This window comes from Dermacentor albipictus, chromosome 1 (assembly GCF_038994185.2).
Source record: "Dermacentor albipictus isolate Rhodes 1998 colony chromosome 1, USDA_Dalb.pri_finalv2, whole genome shotgun sequence".
NCBI classification, from domain to species: Eukaryota; Metazoa; Arthropoda; class Arachnida; order Ixodida; family Ixodidae; genus Dermacentor; species Dermacentor albipictus.
Window position 1 is genome coordinate 140,708,750 of NC_091821.1, and position 22,853 is coordinate 140,731,602.

Sequence of the window (22,853 nt, forward strand, 5' to 3'; positions counted from 1 at the left end):
ATTCAACATTGCTGAGCTTAGAGCAGCATTGAACGCCTGCAAAAGTTCTGCATCGGGATCAGATGGGATCATATATGACATAATCAAGAACATTCACATGGGCACACAAATTACATTGCTCACACTTTTTAACAACATTTGGGCAGCCAGGCAACCTCTAGTAAACTTCCTTTAATTAGGCAGCACATACGAAATTGGCCTTCGGTAACAAAAGCACGACAAACTGATGTCATGTCCTGTCGACTGAGAATAGGACATGCATACAGTACTCATTCTTACCTACTGACTGGTAGTGAACCTCACCTCTGTACTAAGTGTGGTGAGAAACTGACTGTCCTACACGTCTTGGTGGAGTGTTGGGAAAAAGAAGCTGAACGAAAAAAAGCATTTCCCTCTAGCGTACCGATGCCACATTTCCCTTGATCTGGTAATGTTTCTTGGAGCAGAACCAATTTTTGATCATGAATCAGTTTAAAATTTTTTACAAGATGTCGATTTATTTCGCGTTATAAGCCCATGATATTCGTGGCACATCCTCTGACAAGAGGCTGATGCTGCAATAGCAGTGACCTCTATAGCACATGCCTTCGGGCCCTTCATTTTAAGGGCCGTGGTGAGGCAGTAGTGCCACCTGTAGTAACATATTTTTGTACATTACTCTTTCATAGTCAGTTCTCCATAGCATATGTCATGTATCATTGTCTAGCTTTATTAAGAATATATTTACGCACTTTCCAACAAATATTTTTTAGGCCTCTATACAGCCGTCTTTCATTCTTGCTGTGATGATCATTATTCATTTATCAATGGCAGTCTTTATCATAGCCTTAGCACTCTTTGGCCACTCCTGGCCCTTGTACCAATAAATTCCAATCATCATCATCATACCTCAACAAATTGAAAATTGAGTAATCAGTGGCTGAAATTCTCTTTTTAATCAACCAACTTTGTAAGGAAACTGCCAATGTAGTTGTACATGGTGCCATTTAGTTGCAAATGTGGATGTGTCTGAGAGTGCAAGTCAAAGGGCATACAAAACACATACCTGCATCTTTTGGCAATATAAACACTTTTCATTGCCGGCCCGCTGCCGGTAGAGTCATGTTTCCTCACAAAATTGCAATAATATTGTCCATTTATTTTTTTACAATGAAGTGGTTTTTCAGAGGTTCACTGCAGTTCTTTGTAGCCCTTTAACATGAAGAATATTTTTTTCTTGCGTAAAGTGCAATGTTGCAAACATGTAGCATTTGCATGGACAGGCAAAGTCTTATTGAACACAGCAGAATATATTGCATTCAATTAGTCTTAAAAAGTGCATTAAATTAATTAAATTCTGGTGTTTTTTGTGCCAAAACCACTATCTAATTAGGAGGCACACCATAGTGGGGGATTCCAAATTAATTTTGATCACTTGGGCTTCTTGAACATGGGTACGGTACTCGTGCGTTTCTGCATTCCTCCCCCATCGAAATACAGCCGCCATGGTCGGGATCTAAACCCACAATCTTGCACTCAGCATCATAACGCCATAGCCACCAAGCTACTGTGGCAGGTACAAAGTGCACTTAAAGTACTTAAATGTTAAAATGCATAATTTAGAGTGTTCCAAGGTTAGTGCATAATTTGTATATTGGGAACCAGTGCCTTGTTGTTCATGTCTTACAGGCACTCTCTTCGTGCATCGTAATCAATGACAAAACAGTTGTTGTGGCATCGTGGGATAATTATGTGTAAGTAACCTTCTTTTTAACTAGAATGTCTTGTTGATTCAGTGCAGTGTGTGTATATGATTAAAGTAAATAAACATCAAACAGAACAGGAAGTTAATTTTTTTAGGCCATTGAAAGATATTCATCCATTTGTTGGATTGATGTAGTCTTCTTTTTCTATGTTTGCCTACTACAAACTGAAAGACAGCAATAGTAGTGCTTGATATTATGCTGTTAATACTGCCCCTACTTCAGTGTGCACGTTATTGTTTGGTCAAAAATGAAAAAGGAGTATTTGTGAATTGTCACTTTTGTAGTAGTGTCTGCTGAACATTATGTCTCAAGCTCTGTTTTTCTGAAAGAAGTGAATGTCTATTAAATATGTCGCATGTTTTGTGCTACAATTCTGTGTATATTAGCTTTGCCTTTCTCAAGCAGTGAAGCGGCTACTCTCTCCAATCTATCTGAATTGTGTTATTTTTTCTGTGTTACTGCTGTACCAACTTGACTTTAAGCTGTGCAAGAGAAGTACTAGTCCTTACATTATCAATGAAAAACAAGAGAAACACAGCTCCATGGTGCCATATAGTAGGTGCAATGTAATAACATCCAGGGTATTGAACAGAACCCGAACCGGAAACAGTGCCCGAAACGCAATTTTGGGCGGGACTGAACTCAAACCCAAACCAAACCTGAACATGAAAAAAAGTAATGGTTACTGGTTCGGCACGAGAGGGTTGAAGCATATAAGGCAACAACCAGGTGCTCAATAGTTTGCATGGTTGTTCGAATAACTATTCCTTCAATCGGCGCACCCTACTGGTGAATTACGACTCACGGGTTGCGTTGTGTGCGAGAGTGGGGATAGACGATGGGCTATGTGCTGGTAATTGTGGCCACATCAGCAGAGACGTCAGTAGATGGTAATCCTGAAGTCGGCCATGCCAGTCGTGTTCCACGGCCTAAAAGTTGTTTCAGGGGATCCACGGAATCAACATTTTGGGTGATGCTCTCAATTCCGCCGTTAAGTCAACTTGTTACTAAAAATAGATAAACAAGATAAGCACAAAGAGCGGAAAGGACGATGTCCTCGAGGAGGGATATCAAGGAGTTCAGCTGCATGGCTTGTTGAAACCATAACACCGTGATCGCTAATGAATGCCGTTACCTCGTCAGTGAGCAGTAACCGCAACTGTGAACGGCACGTGAAATTTGCTTTTGCTACATGCCATGGTTCAAAGCACATTTGGTGCTCAGCCAAGCAGAGTACAATGCTTTTCAAGTTGTGGGAATTATTCATGGGGCACAATGTGTGTGCTTTTGACTTTGTTGTCTACCCTTAGCCAGTGCAAGGCTACGAGCACATGCAGATACCCAAGAAAGATATGGTTCAACCACGGAGCAAGAGACATTTAGGAGTGGAAACCCAGCTGTTTGCGGCGACCAGAAAAGGTCACAAGCCCGCGGAGCCGTTATCGTGCTGGCAGCCTGAAAAAAAATTACCGCCGTTGAGAGCGCGCCGGAGCTGCCTGCCCGGGCGCTGCATTTTTTTCTTTTTTTCACTGCGGCTTCTACGACGCGCCGCATGGCGCCGCCACTGTATACGGCCCTGTCGGCGCATACAACAATTGTGACCTTATCTGGTCGCCCGCGCTCGCTTGCGCTGACGGGAGTTTCACCTCCTAAATGTCTTACTCCACGAGTTCAACACAGATCGTCCTTGTTCATTGTTCAGAAGCATCAATGTCCTCACCTGCTTCTAGGAAAGCAGAAAACTGAGTGAAATGTCAAATGCTGGCTTCTTCCTTAGCTACACTACAGACTAGAAGTCTGAGGTTGCAATTTATGTAATACACTGTGAATTCCCGCTGTCTTCGACATCACATGCCACATTTCGCTCACCACCAGTCCTGTAGTAATAGCCAGAAGCAAAACGAGGATTAACTGACTCTACTGCTGTTAAAGTAACGAGTGTAGAAGCTATGCAGGCCTTACGTTGACACAGGGATTCTCACTAATTACATCTGTCTTTAATATGTACATTAATATTTCCCTGTATCTGCGTAATTAATTTGTAACTTTCTGCCTCCTGATGAAACGCGAGCATGCGCCATGCAGACAAGTCGATAGTACTATTTTGCATGTTGCCATGAGGCAGGATAAAATGGATTGCGCTGAAGCGGTTCACTGTTGCAAATCGGGTTGCGAACCATAATACATTTTTATTTCTTCAAGCTGGAACTGAACCAGAAAAAAATCGGAGCATGTTGAACTCGAACCTGAACCAAACTTGCATTTTTTTCGGTTTTGACACCCTGATAACATTAAAGTGACATGTAATACATGTAGCACTGGCAGCAATGATCAGACATTGTGGTGTCATGTATGGGCCTGACTGAAGAAGTTAAGCTCATTTTTCTCTTGCATCTCTTGCACCTGACCCAAAGTATGTTGTATCTGACTACACTTACATAGTTCTGAGTTTTATAAAGCTCTTTGGCCAGTTGTATGTGACACTGTTTTAAAAGTTTACACTGTCATTTGCAATATTTATAGTATATTGCTGTTTAGCATGGAGTTTCATCATCAGCCAACTTCCAATGAAGAAGTGTGCATGCTTCTTAAGAACTACAGACTCTTGCAGTAGAGTCTCTGCTGCTGCTTCTGAAAAAATAACTCATGGCAGAGTTCATCATTTGTAGCGATATTAGTGAGCCCTGTAGCAGTAGGATTTGTGTCTGGAGAAAAAAAGGGGGGGGGGGGGGTTGCTGTGTGCTATGCAGACTGAGTGAGCATTTAACACCAAGTAGAAAAAACAATCCTAAGTTCTCACATCATATTTCCATCATAGATTGCTAGCAAAGAGCACAAAAGAGAGAGAAGAGAGAGAAAGTAATTTCTGCCACACACCAGGTCACAAGCTTGATTTCTGGCTGCAGCATCCACATTAGGATAGAGGCAGAATGCAAAGACATGCTTTGGGTGTGCATTAAACAGCACCAAGGCCAGGATACTGTGAAACTATTCCAATCTGTTTTTATTACAAATCCGCCGTTCTCTATGAGAGGTCAAAATAGCTCGGGCCCGGCCCGTGTGGGCAGTTCCCAAGCCATTTTGACCTATCACGGAAGGCTAATACTGGATTTGGAATAAAGATAGACTGAAATAGTTTTACATTATCCCGACCCAAGTGGTCAAAATATAATCTGGCTCCTTAGACTACAACATCTCTCATAGCCCACTGTGCAGCTCAGGGCATTGAACCCCATAAGTAAATTTTCAACAGAAAAAAAGATATGGACCTTTGTTGTTGCAAGGTAATTTTCAACTTAGGGTCCTGTAATATTGTGTCAGTGTAGAGCAATGCCTGCTGCTCTCTGCCCATCACCTTGCTAAGCTCTGCCACATTGCCCAGTAAGGGAGGCCATATATAGTATTGGCACAGTGGTATTCTTCTCCATGACCAGGTAGTACAATGATCTTATCAATCATAAGATTTTCTCATTTTTGCTACTGCCAGAGGCCCTGCTTGGTCTTAAGAATTTGGTCAGTAGCCATATGTAAAAACCTATTTATTTAAGAACAATAGTACATAAATACATAATAGTATATAGACAAAAATATTAGACTAGTGTCTCACAGTTCAAGGACTGAAACGCGAAAACTGCAAATGAGAAAAGTGATGGGGGATTGTAGCAAGTTAACGGAAAGAGCAGATGGTCTTAAGCAAAACTCAAACTGTGCTGGATGTCAGTGATAGTCTCTTGCTCAAATGTTCATGACAGCATTATGCACCAACTAAGCAGATTAATTCAGTGTTGTAGAACATGAGCTTTCAAGCAACTCATAGTTAGTCACCCTAGAGTCTCAACATTAAAATATAGAAAGTCAAATTTTATATAATCAAGAGCACTTTGAAGTATTTCTTGCTTAGTACAAATTGTTTTCTGATAAAGTCTGTCAGCTAGGCTTTAATGAATATGAATGTTAAATGATCATTTTTTGCGTTCCAATAAAACCAAGTCATTGAAGCCAATGAGAATAGTATGCGATTTAGACGTTTTAGTCATTGAGAGAAAATGTGCTCATGTGTATAATAAGGTGGAAGTGCCAGAAAGCTTGAGAAATGGGTTCTGAATGTGCTCCTACTTTTTGCATGCAGTGGTCTATGTATCAAGCTTTGTGGCTGTTGCTCCCTTCGCTTTCTTGGGTATTTGTTTTCACGTAATGGTAAACTAACATGCTCTTTTATTAATCACACTTCATTAACCGAAGCCTCTCACTTCCTGTGATAGCTTTAGCTCCACAAGACAAGCCATGTTTTGTTTACAGGTATGTTTACAACATGGAATATGGCCGGGTCACTGAATCAACTATGGCTCACGAAGATGCAGGCAAGTTTGCTTTCCTGGTGGAGCTCTTTGTAACTTGTTTATATTTCCATCAAGATATGACAAATACGATTAAACTTCCCTGTAATGAAGTTGAAGGGGTACTGAAATTTATTTGCTACAGCATTAACTCGCAACACTGAGCCATATGTCATTATACTGCAAATACATATTTTGCCATGGTTGCTGAATTTATAAACATGCGAGTTGAGGTGTTATTACTGTGCCCATCTGACTGCTGTGTGACTGTTCTTGGTACAAGTGCCCATTATTGCACAAAAATAACCACTGAATGCATGACCTTGTCATTGCTCTGCCACAAAGAGTCTGTGTTTTTAATGTTTTTCAAACGAGAAGAAGCTTAGATGGCCATGGTTGCTTTGTTGACACTGTCATCATTTAAGCTAGGCAGCAAAACAGACACAAGAAAAACCTTACACACAGCTTGTATAGCTCTGTGTACAATGCCAAGACAATTGATCATCGCAGGCAGCTTGCCCAAACATTTATTTTATAGCGAATTCGGCAAATCACACCAATGTGCACTGGGGCACCCTGGCACGAGCATGATTGGATAAAAGGGCGCATTGGGGCGCCCCAGTGCGTACTGGTGCGATTTGTCGAATTCGCTATTACTGAGATTACCATCATACACTGCGGACACTAACTATACTAGTTACTGCATGGGCTTGTTTGCCTACCACTCCACAAGGCATTAAGTGTAGTGTTATCCTGCATTCACAATTTTACATGCATGCTTTGTTAGCTTTCTCACAGCATGTTGGTAACCATGAAAGATAGTCACACTGTGAATCTCTACAATGTCACTTGATTGCATGTTGCAAGTTCAGAATAACTTCGTTAAGTAATGTTTAGTTTATCTTCCATTTGTTTCTCTTATTATTGGATCATATTCATGCTTAAAGCACTTCTATGTTTGCTGTCTCTGCTCAACACAAATGACCGACTGTGGCCAGGTGTCACTACTGCGTAATTACAGTGCATGTTTTCATTGTATGCTACTATGGTCACATAGAAATGACACACTGTGCCATTGGATATCGTCTGTGGGTGGGAAAATGTGGGAATAGTAGCTGGTTGTCTGGGCCATTTTCTTATTGAATGCCTCCTGCATGTCTAGGTTTAAGAGGGTAGTAGCAGACAGTACCTAGTGACTATGTATGCCATTTTAAATAGCTAGATTTGTGCATTGTCTCATCTGCCAGATTCATGAGGCACCAGAAAACAAGCTTATAAGATTTTTGCTATGTGCTGTTTGAACTGGTAACTGCTGCAATGACACTTTCTTCTCATTTTACTCACAGTGTCTGACCTATCGTGGAGAAATGGAGTGCTGGCCACTGCATCCTGGGACTCCACAGCAAAGGTGAGTGCTACCGACTAGTGCTGTACCGCTGACAGATACACATATTTGCTGTTTTTATCTTGGTGCCTCCTTGCAGCATATTTATCAGCATACATATTTGGAACTAAGACTGTTTTGGACTAGTTGATTCATTACAACAAGGAAATGAACAAAGACATATAAACAAGTAACACTAATGGCAAGGAATAGCACACCATCGAACTTTATTTTTAGAAATGCCAAACAGAGGGAAGAAAGCACATATCAAAACACCATGGACAATAAAGAATGATAAACCAAAAAAGTCTGACCACTGATAAACCATCACTTCACAAATCAAGACAAATTACTGAATTAGAAAAGGCAGGAACCAACAAATGGCATTGAAAAGAATGAGACATCAGGCTATCAATAGCTTTGTCTGATACATGCCGTGCATGAGAACAAGTGCTTAAAGGATCAAGGCAGTGTGTTCACTGTAATCACTATTCTGTCAAAAAATGCAAAGCTTAAAAAAAAGTACATACTAAGAACAAAATTGTGAAAACAAATGCACATAAATGCTAATATGATGTAACAAATCAACTATAAACCAAGTTTAGCAGAATGCGTTGTTGGGCAAGTTGGTTCATTGTATTTGGAAAGATTGGATGCGCTTTGTAGACAATCACAAGGAAGAAGACGGGACAGGCGCAATGCACTTTGTAGACGATCACAAGGAAGAAGACGAGGCAGGCGCAAAACTTGCGCCTGTCTCATCTTCTCTGTCTCGTAATTGCGCCTGTTCCATCTTCTTCCTTGTGATCGTCTACAAAGCGCATCCAATCTTTCCAAATATAAACCAAGTCTTTTAGGTAGAAACAACATAGAAACACCATCAGTGCAATGACATAGTGGTTATTGCAGCAAACCCGGCCACGGCGGCCGCATTTCGATGGGGGCGAAATGCGAAAACGCCCGTGTGCTTAGATTTAGGCGCACGTTAAAGAACCCCAGGTGGTCAAAATTTCCGGAGTCCTCCACTACAGCGTGCCTCATAATCAGAAAGTGGTTTTGGCACGTAAAACCCCAGATATTATTATTATTATTATTGCAGCAAACATACTTTCACATGACTCTGCACTGGACATGTCAACGTATATGGCTTACAGCATTTCTGGCACTGTGTGAAGCTCGCTATCTCCACACAGTGGCAGAAACGCTATCCGCCATCTACTTCAAGACATCCAGTACTGAATCACACGAAATTTTGCCAAGGTGATAGTACTATCACTGAAATCACTCAAGAATATGGCCCCTGAATAAAACTTACCTTTGCTCTGCAAGGTACGCCACTATGGCTGATGACTGTTATGGGATGTTCACGACCAAAATCCACTGTGCATTTTTTTTGTGATGCACCATTTTGTTTTGTTGGCTCATCAGAGCTTCACTTGCAGATTTCCTACAGTGCTCGAGATCTGCATGATTTTTGTCTTGTATTAAATGTAAAGTTTAACTTGACATGCTGCATGTTGTGCAGACGTTGCAAAAATTAGAAAAAGTCATAGTAATCTCTATTCATGGTGCTTCATAGTAGCAGTGAGACTATTCCCATGGTGTCTCATGAAAGGGCTATTTATGCACGAGATTTCTCCCCAGGATCAGGGAAATATAGTAAGTAGACTTCTGTTAATTTGACTCCGGTTAATTTTATTTTTTGTTAAATTCGATTCTGACCAAATATCCCAGCTCACGTCCACATTTCTATGGGCCCAAACTTCCGTTATTTGGATCTCAAGATTGGCCTTTGCCAATCTTGAGATCCAAATAACGGTGACTGGTCCAAATAAGCTTGACTGGTGAGCACACCAATAATAGAAAGGGGCTCTGTCACTGGGCGTAGTATGTGCTTCTTAATTATATAGGCATGCACACGCCATCTCTGGTCACAGCAATGGCACCTAGACACCTGATAAGCATACTGGCAGCCATTCAGAGCTGTTTCTGACGTTGCTGTGGCGGTTTGAGCTCTCGTTTTGTTGGCCATGCTTGTCTGGTATATCATGGTAAATAAGCAAAAGTGCACTGAAAACGAAATGAAGGAAGATGTGGACACAACACAAGCGCTGTTTTACATTTGAACTGCACACGCCCCTGCAAGGCAGTGAACAATACATCACAAGCATTCATGGTTAGATCAGGTAATACTAAAAAAAATTAACAAAAATCAAAACTAGCGTGCTGCTCAGCTATCAACGATTTCCGTGGTCCAAAAACAAACTAAATGCGCTTGTGTTGTGTCTGTCTTCCTTTGTCATCGTTTTCAGTGCACTGTTGCTTATTTGCCATGAATCAATACCAACTCGCGCAGTTTTACATCCTCTTGTATATGAGACCGGTAACGGGGCCTAGTATGTGTTCCTAAATTATATGTGCATGCATGTGCTGTGCACCAAGAAGCGGTGAAAAACCATCAGTGTTTTCAGAAAGCTAGCAAAAAGGGAGATGGTAAAATGAAAAAAAAAAAAAAAAGTAGAGGGTATGTTTCAAGCCAACAAAAGAGCTGGGGTCTAAGGCTTTGAAGGCCTGCCAGTAAACTTAGACGTCTTGGTGCACGTACTGTGTAAATTGTACATGTGTTATGTCCTTTTACAGTGGCACCGTTTCTTGCTAGGTATGCTTCACTGCAAGGTATGCGGCGAAGCTAACTTTAAAAGCAAATACTGCCACGTGAATGAACGTCGTGTTTCGGCACTCTTTCTGCCTTTTGTTTAATTCAACCCGCCGGATAATTCGACTAGTTGCGTCGGTCCGATCAAGATCGAATTAATAGGAGTCGACTGTACTATCCATGACATTGTTTCCGGTGAAACTCCTCTCCATTCCCCGCCAGCAGCGTCACTGCCGAGTAGATGCACCTGCAAAGGCCGAGAGCTCATCCCTTCCTGGCCGTAACGACCATTTGTGGATTTAGGACAGTCTCATGCCTTAGTGGGGATCATGATAGGGCCACACTGCCTGACAAAGGTCTGATGTCCTAATCACGTGGTGTGCTCCCCCGTGCAGTCGGGAAGTGGATTATTCCCTTGTGTGAATAGGCCCTTTATCTTTGATACTATCAATGACCAGTAGCTGCCGTGTTTTTGTCACAGAAATCGCCAATTTGGCTTACAAAGCAAAATAGTAGTTTGGGCCAGTTTGCTGCTGCTTATGCTCAAAATTAACATGTCATGGAAGAAACAAACAGCTGTCCCTGGTTATGGTACTAGGCAGTCACTGGGAAGTTTATTTCATTCATTGACCCATTCATATACTGCAGTTGTTAAAGGGCCCCTAATAGACCCCCAATCGGAAGTTTTGGTTATACACTAGAAGTTGCAGAGCATTGTCCAGGTGGCATTCTGCTACAAGAATACTTAAAAAAAGTTTAGTAGTAGCCGCCGAAATATAAGCTTGTAAAGCGCTACTTTCCCTGCAGCAGAAGCCCTCTCCCGTTGCCCCAACCAGCACCCCCCAAGCAGTATTCCTCTCCTGCCTTCAGCCATATTGGAGCCAAGGACCAAGGCTGTCTCCCCTTTCAATACATCCCTCACCTTCATTTCTTTTTCTTTTCTTTGTTTTTTCCCTTCTTTTGCTGCGTGGTGCATTTCCAGAGGTGGTTCCATGCAGTCAGTGTTTCAGAATTGTTCACGCTGCCTATTTGTGCGCTACTGGCACCATGTATGTGACACGCAAGAACCATGCAAATGACATCTTGCTTGCAGGGCAAGTGGCACCTTTGAGAATAAGATTGTGCTAGCTTTTGTGTGAATATTTAGTTGTTTTCATGGCACATGTTGGGGCAATACTTTACAGACACAATTTTCACCACATGATCATTGCAATGCACAAACCTGGTAGGGTTTTCTTTTAAAAAAGCCTATTTGTGCAAATAAAATAGATAAAATAAAACGCACATAGGTGGCACAGCACAAGTTCATATAAGTGGCTGGTCTGTTGCAATGAACAGTAATTAGGAAGTTCATCCCTAGTCCTGTGTATGTGTTTTCTTGCATCTGTGTTTCATGAAAAGTGCATTGTCTGCCATGTTCTACTTAATAATGGGCTAGGTACATATTACATACCCACCAACTTTTACAACTTTATCGTAAAATGCCCAATTTTGAGAGCTTGTTTAATATTGCTGTAGTGACACCAAGGATTTTTCTATTTTTAATTCTTGAGAGGTTTAAAGCTGAACTGATTTCAAAAGAATATAAATACAGTCTGCCAAGAATTTTTCAGAGCCTGATTTTTTGGACGCACTTGATTATTCAGGCCCACCCACAGCAGCGGCAGCACTCTCATAGAACTAATGTATAATGGCGAATGAAATTTCGGCTGCTGTTATGCAAATATTTTATAGAAAACGTGAACATTTCCATTTGTGAGCGGTATAGATAATTCTTTCTGTGGCTATCGAAAAGAGTGCTTGTTCGCAGTATCCCTACAGAACAAACTCTGTGAATTTTGTAATAAACAGTCACTATCTCGAATAATAGAAAAAAATTATTTTTCACTAACTATTAGTACTTTTTGAGTTTGACGGCAGCATTATTCATATATTAAGGTTGGCAGGTCTGATTTTAGAACTGGTTGTGCCATGGCGGTGGCATTTTTTACTTTCCCTTCAGATCTGGAAGCTAAAGGCTCATGGGGACAAGAGTGGTTTCAGCCTGCTCATGGAATTGGAACATGAGTCGGGTGTGGCCTGTGTTTCACTGGATGCTGAAGGGGAGAACTTGGTCTCAGGCACCGTGGAGGGTTGCATCAGCCTCTGGAAGCTGCAGGGCTCTACGTGCACTGGACAGTTTGAGAGTCAGTCATTCGTGCTTGTTACACCTGCATTTCTTCCATTTCTCTGGAAGTAGAGATGTTCTCTGTTAGACAGCTACTGCATTCCTTGTCAGAGCTGCTGTTTGTTATCACTTGTGCTGCACAGTCATACTGGTTGTTTCATTGACCACTGCCTCTAAGTATTAAGAGCAGGGGATTTGAGACGCAGTAACAACTTTCGCTGGCTAAAATTCATAGAAGTGGCAGATGTCAGAATTTGTTCGACATTTGCCAAGAAAATACTAAATTGTACTTGTTTTAGTTACTATAGTACATGCATTGCAGCTGCAAAATTGAAGCCGGTCAGTGCTCACATTCTGTATCAAAGTCTACTTTATCTCAGGCAGGCAAAAACCGAACTTCGCTCATTTCCAGTCTTCCCCTTTGGCACAGACTACTGATTCTCCTATGTACTATACACCTAGTGACAAGTCAAGAATGCAGGAGAGGTTTCTTGCACGGAAGTGTCCTGCACCTCGTCTCCCATGCCTTAAAAAAGGTAGTTCCTTTGCGGGCTGCATAGGCACGAAAATGAAGCACTTCAAATAGTTCAACAGCAATGAACATCGTAGTTCAACTCGTCACACACAAGCAGCCGAGATCGGCAGGCATGAATACAATAACAGCACAAAAGTCATAAAGTAATATGGAAGATTTTTAAAAGGGATTACAAAAGGTATTGTGTTGACCTCATGTCCAAAGAACCTCCTTACCATCCCCATGAAAGCATGGACAGCAAAGTGCACACTGACCACAGCCAAGAAGATGCACCAGACAAGCTCAAGCTAATACGTCTCTGGATGCAAGAGGTGCTTGTACCTCACTAACCAATACTCTCCTCTCCCATAGTCATGTTCATGCCCCAGCACTACTTGATCAAGGTAAAGAGGCAGTACTTAACTCCTTAGGGTGTTTTGGATAACCTCATCTCAACACGATCCTGGTTAATTTTGCTTTGGATGAGCTCAGCTTGTCAACAACAATAATCCCGTTTTTAAAGTGATTTGGAAGAACTCGGCATGCCCACTTAGTTTTTTCTTTTCTACTGCATAGACGGGTACACTGCCAGTATTTGAAATTCAGTTATTTTGCTCTTTCTTGTTTTACTAGATAGATACAGCACATTTTCAGTGCCTCAAAGGCCACATTTATTCTCTCTTCGTATTCTAAACATGGATGGCAGCCATATTGTTACGTGGTGGTGGTGGTGAAGAAAGCAGCCAAACTGTGAATGACGAAACTAGTGCCCTCAAAAACAGGCTGCACTCAAAGAATAATGACAGCGGCGAATAGAGTGGGCGATCAATGAAAATCTGATCTGTCGATCAAGCGCGTCAGCTTTTATACACGAGCCATTGAATGTTTTAGAGAAATTACTGGTGCCCGCGTGTCCTCCAGAAAGTTATACACCATTTGCGTTGCGCATACATGTAATTAGATTACACAATCTTTGGTGACAACAGACGATGTATAGAACCATCGATAACATTCTAAAAACTTCCGATACATGCAAGCGCGTCCCGCGCTGAGTGATAACATTGGTCAGATGGTGAAAAGTGCTCACCCGAAAAAGATAAACACGTCCATGTGTCAATGCCCCCCTCTCAAACAGCATCGTCTTGATGCTACAAACATAACAGGAGAGTGAAACACAAAAGGACACATATCAAAGAAGCAAAGTCCAAAGTAACACAGTCCAAAAAAAAGAAAGTGCAAAGGTCAGCTACGCAAAGTCCCAAAGTTCATTAGCACTGGTAGAGTGGCTTAAGTCGCACAATATGGACTATTTGCCCTTAAATGCCCTTAAATGGGCCTGTAAGGTATTTTAAATAAATAAATAAATTTCAGGTTGTGAGCGGCGCCGCTGTGATAGCGAAATGCCGTCTGGTACGACCTCATAGTCGAGTGCGCTAATGCGTCAGATGTTCTTCTAGTGTCCGAAATAGCGGCGTAAAAACTTCTCGCTAAGTCCTCGTCAGGGTATTGGGGTCCAAACCCAAACACGGTCGCCGGGCTGGTACTCGACGTAGCGTCATCGAAGGTTGTAGTGTCGGCTGCCGGTCCTCTGCTGGGTCTTGGTCCGCAGGTGGGCAAGCTGTCGGGCTTCTTTGGCGCAGTGGAGATAGGTGGCGACGTCAAGATTCTCTTCATTGGAGACTTGCGGCAGTATGGCTTTGAGATTCGTTATCGGGTTACTGCCGTAAACCAGCTTGAACAGCGTGATCTGTGTTGTTTCTTGCACCGCCGTGTTGTAAGCGAACGTTACATACAGTAGGACGCTATCCCAGGTCTTGTGTTCGACGTCGACGTACATTGCTAGCTTATCGGTGAGGGTCTTATTCAGCTACTCCATTCGTCGTAAGACCATTCGTCTGCGGGTGGTAGGCAGTTGTCCTCCTGTGGCTTGTCTGACTGTATTGCAGAATGGCTTGGGTGAGCTCCGCTGTGAAGGCCGTTCCTCTGTCGGGATGGGGAATCCTGGGGCACCATGTTGCAGCAGGATGTTCTCGACGAAAAATATCGCCACTTCGGCTGTGCTTCCTTTCGGTAGAGCTTTAGTTTCAGCAAAGCGGGTGAGATAGTCCGTCGCCATGATGATCCACTTATTTTCGTATGTTGAAGTCAGAACTGGTCCCAACAAATCCATCCTGATCTGCTGAAATGGTTGGCAAGGAGGTTTGATTGGCTGTAGTAATCCTGCTGGCCTTGTCGGTGGTGTCTTGCATCGCTGACAGTCTCAGCATGTCTTGACGTAACGGGCGACGTCGGTGGTCAGGCGTGGCCAGTAATATCTTTCCTGTATCCTTGATAGCGTCCGGGAGAATCCGAGATGTCCGGCAGTCGGATCGCCATTAGTTGGCATGGACTGGCGAGAAGTTCTTCTTTACAAGTAGGTTGTTTTGAAGCGAGAACAAAGACAATTCTCGCTTAAATGCCCTAGGGACGTTGGTCGGTGTTCCCTTCCAAATACTCGACGAAGCTTTTTAGCTCTGGGCCTGCTCACTGCTGTTCAGCGAAGTGTTCTGCGCTTATTATCTTAAAGAAGGCGTCGTCATCTTCGTCATGTTGCAGTGGTGGGTCAATGGAGGCGCGTGATAGGCAATCGGCATCAAAGTGTTTTCGTCCGGTCTTGTAGGTTACAGTGATGTCATCTTGCAGTCTGAGGCTCCACCGTGCCAGCCGTCCTGAAGGGTCCTTTAAGTTAGCTAGCCAACACAATGCATGATGGTCGCTGACCACTTTGTACGGTCTGCCATATAGGTAAGGGCGGAATTTTACTGTAGCCCAAATGATGGCGAGGCATTCCTTTTCAGTCATAGAATAATTGCCTTCCGCTTTTGAAAGTGACTGGCTAGCATAAGATACCACCCATTCAAGTCCGTCTTTCCTCTGGACTAGGACGGCACCGAGGCCTAGGCTACTGGCATCAGTGTGGATTTCGGTAACGGCTTCCTCGTCAAAGTGCGCAAGTACCGGTGGTGACTGCATGCATCGTTTGAGTTCCTGAAATGTATCGGAATGCGGCGTTTCCCACTTGAACTCAACATCGCACTTAGTTAAATGTGTCAGCGGCTCAGCGATGCATGAAAAGTTTTTGACAAAGTGCCTTGTAGTAGGTACACATGCCAAGGAATCTACGCACTGCCTTCTTGTCGATGGGCTGCGGGAACTTTGCGATGGCAGCTGTATTCTGCAGGTCGGGGCAGACTCCAGATTTGCTGATGACGTGGCCAAGGAGCAGAAGCTCATCGTAAGCGAAGCGGCACTTTTCCGGCTTCAGAGTGAGCCCTGATGACTTGATGGCCTCTAGTACCATCGCAAGCCACCTAAGGTGGTCGTCTAAATTTCCAGCAAAGACGACGATGTCATCCAAGTAAACAAGAACAGGTCTACCACTTCAATCCTGTTAACACCGTGTCCATCACGCGCTGGAACGTTGCAGGCGCCGAGCATAGTCCAAATGGCGTAACCTTGAACTCGCAGAGGCTGTCTGGCGTGATGAAGGCAGTCTTTCCGCGATCTCTCTCGTCGGCTTCTATTTGCCAGTAGCCAGACTTGAGGTCCATCGACGAGAAGTATTTAGCATTGCAGAGCCGATACAATGCGTCATCTATTCGTGGAAGGGGGTGTACGTGCTTCTTCATGATCTTGTTCACTCGACAATAATTGACGCAACATAGGGTTCCGTCCTTTTTCTTCACCAACACTACAGAAGATGCCCACGGGCTTTTCGACGGCCGGATGATGGCGTAGCGCAGCATTTCTTCAACTTGTTGCCTAATAGCTTCACATTCTCGCATCGAAACTCGGTAAGGGCTCTGGCGTAGTGGTCGAGCGCACTTTAGTTTTCCAGATATGGGCTCGCAGACCGGCCTCGGGCTGGGCCAATGTATGCTCAGCGTTGCGGCAAAAGGTAGCAGCCTGGTGAGGGCGAATGGGACGGTCATCGAGGACTCCACAGAGTGGCGGCGAGCTAGTCGGCGATGTCACATGGGCGCTCCCCAAGCTGTGGACACGGCGCATTTACAGTGGACACTTGCAGTCCCAAGTCGCTGGGAGGCTGCCCTGCTCGGCTGCTCTACCATAGAGAGCCAAAAAGCTCTCGTGGCTAAGACCCAGGCCACTGCGGAAGCCACAGGCGTCCGAGACTAGGGACCCGTCCCAGACTTTGTTTAGGAGTTGGCCCTTAAGGCCTTCCCCAACTCTCTCTTGTATATATGTCCATTAAAAGTTTTCCACCACCACCGCCACCGAGTCGCAGTATTAGCATCGGCGGTACATACGGCTGACTTCTCCGCAATGATAGCAGAGCAGGTGGCGGTCGGTGGCTCGCCAGATGCCCATCTTCCTCTCGTAGCTGTGCTTGGCAATGTGTGGGCGTGCTGGCGGCGGCGGCGGTGACGACAGAATTGCGCCGTTACAGTATCCCGGTGCGAGCACAGAGGGGGACTTTGATGACAGGCAACAGCGGCGTAGGTCATCGCTTCCGGCATGGGAAGCGGCGATTCAGGCTGCACTGCGGAAATGCCCAGTGACTGTCGATGGTCTCTTGGAGGTCATCGGAGCCCAGTGCCTGGGTTGCACACTATGGTGTGAGCATTTGGCGGTTATATAGCCTAGTGCGCATTTCCAACATTTTCTCAATCATTGTTGCCTCTGTCAAGAACTCAGTTACGGTTTGGTGGGCTGTGGATCGGTCCGGAGAAAACTTCTTGCTTTACACCTCGCATCAAGAAGCGGACTTTTTCTCCTCAGATATTTCCGGGTCAGCATGCCAAAAAAGACGGGTCATCTCTTCTGTGAAGATGGCGATGGTCTCATTGGTCAGTTGCCCTCGAGTTTCCAGCAGAACTTCGACCCTTCCTTTTCGGACAATGCTCATCAAGGTTCTCAAGAAGTTACTGCGGAACAGGTCCCACGTTGTAAGGGTGGACTCACGGTTCTTGACCCAAGTCCTCGTGGCATCTTCCAAGGAGAAGTACTCATGGCATAGCTTATCCTCAAAGGCCTGTTGTTGAATGTTGAGATCCTTTCGAAGGTTTCGAGCTAGATTTCCGGATTCTCCGACGAGCTCCACGGAAGGTAGGGAGCTCCGTGGGTTGTTGAAGCACGATGGGGGACGCTGGGGCTGCCATTGTGGTTGTTGAGCTAGCCACGGTCTTCCTGGTCGTATCAGGCAGAAGTCTGTGCTCCGGGGCCAGTCCTTACAGTCTGCGGCTAGTTCGCTGGTCTTGGGCGACGTTAGTGTTGTCTTCTGGTTTCGGGCTTGGATTGTGGCTTTGCGGGGGCGTTCGATACATGAACGTAAAGCACTTCCACCAGATGTCACGTGGTAGTGACGGTGAAGAAAACAGCCAAACTGTGAATGACGAAACTAGGGTTTTATTGGGCGAACCTGTGCCCTCAAAAACAGGCTACATTCAAAGAATAATGACAGCGGCAAACACAGTCGGCGATCGGCGAAAATCTGATCTGCTGATCAAGCGCAACAGCTTTTGTACACGAGCCATCGAATGTTCCAAAGAAATCACTGGTGCCCGCATGTCCTCCAGAAAGTTCTACACCATTCGCGTCGTGCATACATGCCATCAGATTATACAATTTTCGGTGACAACCGGCAGCGGATAGAACCATCGATAATATTCCAGAAACTTTCGATACATGCCGGTGTGTCCCGTGCTGAGCGATAGCATTTGTTAGACGATGATAGTGCTCACCCGAAAAAGATAAACAAGTCCACATGTCAATATCGTCAGCACTGGTGGGGCGCATTTATTGTGGTCTTTGTTTTCTACTACACAGATGGCAACACTTTTTCAGTGCTTAAAGACCACAATTTTAGAATCGCGTGCTTCTTCCACCTTTTGGCGCAAGAACAATAGCGTCTGCCTCTGACAGCTCACACATGAGTCGCACGGGCAAAAGCCGCTGCTGGACTCGGACAGTGTAAGTGAGAGTGAAAGCAATGCACTAGGGTTTTGTTCTTCGAGAGAAGAGGATGGTGATGATGATGATGATGATGATGATGATGATGATGATTATAGTCTTCTCATTGCTTATTCTACCGAAAGTGATGATTTGGAAAGCGAAGACGGCATTGACTTAACCCAACAGTAGTTCAGCATTTTCATGCATAAAACATGAAGGCAAATTGGTTGAAAAAGCTGTTGAACGGCTCTTGATGGAATGAAGTTTGAAAATAAGCCATTCAAAAAAGCAAAATCAGGTCACTTTTGGTCAAAATAATAGAACACTTAAGAGGTTAATACGGAATTCGCTGGGACATGTATTTATAGACGTGGGTGAATATACGAAGTTTGGAATATAGATCGTATATTACACATGAACTATTCGTATTTGAAAAGGAACTATTCGGTATTTTTGAATGCTCAGAACTAACCAAATATTTCGCAACAACAAAAGTTTTTTGAAGTAGTGCAGATACAAAATGGGTCATGCAACATTTTTTTTTTTTTTTCATATTTGCAGTGCAAGCCAACACAACAACCATACTTTTTTTTACAGCAGATGTCTTTCAGTTCGGTCGGCATAAGGAGTCACTTGCTAAAACCACATGTAGCAAAAACATGTTATACTACAAGCCTTACTTTGGTATCATTGTGTTGAGAAAAAAAGCCATTACTCAATCATGCATATGTTGTATTCACAGATGGTTCCGTTGCTTCACCACACATGATGTAATCAAAGCCAAATTTACCTTCTCACTCGGCGTTTAGAGAAGCATAGCTCAGCAGCATATTTGTCGATCCAAGCAGCAGTGGTTACGTTTGAGAGAGCTAGCTCAGACATAATAGGTATCAAGCTCAAACCTATGGTAATCGGAATTACAAGGCTTACAAAGTATACAAATTACAAGATTACACCATATGACCTGCGCTAGGTCATAGCGCAGGTCATGTAAGGTTTGTAATGCGTGAATAAATGTTGCTTGTGTATTTGGTTACATCATTTCTGTACCCTGGTGCCCATACACCCTCAACAGCATGCACAAGATATTACTTGTACCCTACTGCAACCTTGTCCTGATACAGGCTACCCAATTTATTGCTTGTTGTCTGCCATTTAGTGTTTTTGGAAGCCTAGTCATGCAGCAGTTTCATCTTTTACGCTACAACCAGTGATGTTTTCCTTGCAAAGGGCCTGTTTAATTTGTTTACAGCACACAAGTCCTTCTGCAGCTTATTTTTTTTTTCTTTTTATGAAACTTCTGATCTTTCTTTCAGCGACCATCGGAAACAGTTTGGAACGGTTTTGGAACAGTTTTGGAAAGCTAGTCATACAGCAGCCATTTATTCTTGGAAAGCTTGTTTTCAACCATGCTTTATGTATTTTGATAGATTATTCATAGTTTTTTAATGACAATTGTTTAACTTGTGTATAAAGCTGATCCTTTTTCCCTGGTAGATAGCTGCCTTTTTTGCACTAGTTACAGGCGTGGTACCTAATTATACCGAAATAAATGTTCCTGCTGTAAATATATCTGTTTGCATTAGACTACTTGATAGTTGATTCAATACTTGCTATTTATATTCGAGAAAGCTTATATTCGCCCACCTATGGAATTTATGTTCCCTTTGAGGGTTATTTCCCAATGCATTGTTGACCTGCTACTGACTTAAGGCACTTGTGACAGCATGCACAGACGTTTGCATCAATATTTGCTTATGCATCCACAATTAAGAGCAGTAATTGATTTTGTTGTGCTTCTGTGATATTACAGAATGACATGTTTCAAAACATTTTGATCAGATATTTAAGGCACTTTATTATTATTGTTTTTTTCCTTTTCCAGTTCACAAAGGTTCTGTTTCAGCTGTGTCTTTCAGTCCAGGCAAGTACCAACAGAAACTTTATTACAGTGTAGTCAGACAACATTGATGCACTGCACACAGTGGTGCTCTTAACAAACATTAAGCATGCTTTTTCACAATTTTTTAAAGTGGTAATAGTGCAAAAGAAATCATGCTTTTGTTTTCTTTTTTTTTCCAGATGGTTACCGGGTAGCATCATGCAGTGAAGATAAAATCCTGAAAGTTTTAGACGTCCAGACGGGTACAGTTCTCTTCAGCAAAGATGTTGGTTGGCCAATGAGGTAAGCACATGGCATTTGTGATGTGTGAGAACATGTGTTTCCAACTATTTACAATATGAATGATGCCACAGGCATAATAGTAGCCAAGATTGCATGGAAGAATCTTCACATCATTTTTGTCAGTATTGGCTGACCAAATGCTTTAGCCGTCTTCAGTTTTGCAGCACTACACCCGGGAAGAAACACTGACACAGGGATGTAGAGAGAGTAGTGGCAGGAGCTGGAATATGTGGAGTGGCTTACATAACTTGAACCAAGCTTTCAAGAAAAAAAAAACGTAGTATATATTGGGCTATTATTACCACCAGCATATTGTTCGTGGTTGTCCTAAATTACTCGGAGTATTTTTTGAAGTGTGATTAGTTAGATGACTAGGTTAGTTCAATTATGCAAATTTTTAGTATTAATTTTGGGGCATAAGGGTGATTGTAAATGTTTGAGAGCGTGCTCAATAACCCAGTGAAGTTGTTTCCATCATCTTTTATGTGGTTCTTCCTTTTTTTCAAGCTCTGAAGCAGGCCTGTGAAAAAGACGCCACTGCGAGCGTGCATGTCTGGCTCGCAGAACCCTCGATCATGTTTCCAAAGAATGAAGGCCGCGCCTTTCATTTCAAAAATAAGCCATAGGCCCCAGCGTCTAGGCAGTCATGGGTCAGCATGGTCCAAAATGATAAGCAATATACCGGTGCCGATAGAGAATCAAAACACACTCGTCTGCCTGATTTACGACAAGTGTGCAGGCTTTGTTCCTTGGAAATGCATTAAAGGGTGCTGCATACCTGACAGGCAAGCACACAGTGATAGCATTTTCTTTATTTTGCAGGCTTTCTGCAGAGCCTGGAAAAAAGATCCGCGTAAAAGATGTTATAAAAACAAGTTGATTGGGCGTTTTTAATCATGCCTACAACTTTTACAATCACACTGATACCCCAAAACAAATTATTTAAAAATTTGCATTCTTGAACTTATTTAATTAGGTAACTAAAGGTACTCACAAAGAAAGAAAAATGAACTAAGGATGACTACAAACAATATGCCGATGGTCTAATCATCTAAAGATGTGCCACATTTTTTGTAAGCTTTGGTTCAGGTTACGTGAAACACCTCGTTATAATGAAGTGGCACCCAACGAAAATGCATTCATTATACATTTGCCTTTTGTTATAAGCATGTATCTGTTACATGCCGATATCCTGGAGAAACATTTTAGGTTTACATAGCTATATCCAATAATTTGTTCGACTGTATCAGTCTCTGGGAATGTAGGTGGTGCTATTGGGTCGACCGGGACAATCTTGTAGGCCACGTCGGTGACCTGACACAAAATGCAGTACTGATGACTATTGTAACACTGCAGTAGCTTCAGTGCTCCTCTTGTCTTCATCTCTTGGAGATAGAGATCAGAACATTATGGGAATCGCGAGAGTATTTTGTATTCATGTGACGGTGATCATATAGACCGTTTTCACTGAGCAATTGGCTCCAGAGGAATGAGATGGTGCTTTTGGCGGCGCACCGCAAGTTGCCTCAGTGAGAGCGCATTAATTCTTTTCATACCATGGGGAAAATAGGTGTTTTTTTTTTTTTGTAGGTTATGCCAGATTTCTTTTTCTGAAGGAGCTATTGCACTCAATATTTTGTGTAATACATAAACAAAAAGCAGAATGAATGCATTTTTCACGCATAAAAGTTTTATTAACGAGATGTATATCATAAAAAATATATAAATTGCAAAAATCTAGATTGTGGGATAAAATTGAACAAAGTTTGTAAACACACGCTTGTATCTACTCAAATATGTAACAAAATTATGAGATATGCAAAATGTATAGAGGTTTGATAGGTACTGTTTCCGAAAAATTATTTTTCATTGAACAGGTATTCCACTCCACAAATTTAAGTGCAAGCACTACA

At 43.0% G+C, this 22,853-nt stretch overlaps 1 protein-coding gene across 2 annotated transcripts in view; it reads left to right on the plus strand.

The window, feature by feature from the left end:
- The window catches only part of LOC135900045 (protein FAN-like), a 119,845-nt gene that overhangs the window by 89,834 nt on the left and 7,158 nt on the right, over window positions 1-22,853 (plus strand). Inside the window, exons 25-30 of one of the 2 annotated variants that reach the window (XM_065429466.1) lie at window positions 1,669-1,733; window positions 6,045-6,106; window positions 7,429-7,490; window positions 12,125-12,308; window positions 20,641-20,679; window positions 20,838-20,940. In XM_065429466.1, coding sequence (XP_065285538.1) covers window positions 1,669-1,733; window positions 6,045-6,106; window positions 7,429-7,490; window positions 12,125-12,308; window positions 20,641-20,679; window positions 20,838-20,940 — 515 coding nt within the window. The remainder of the gene's footprint in view (window positions 1-1,668; window positions 1,734-6,044; window positions 6,107-7,428; window positions 7,491-12,124; window positions 12,309-20,640; window positions 20,680-20,837; window positions 20,941-22,853) is intronic. The other variant, XR_010563775.1, reaches the window with a different exon arrangement.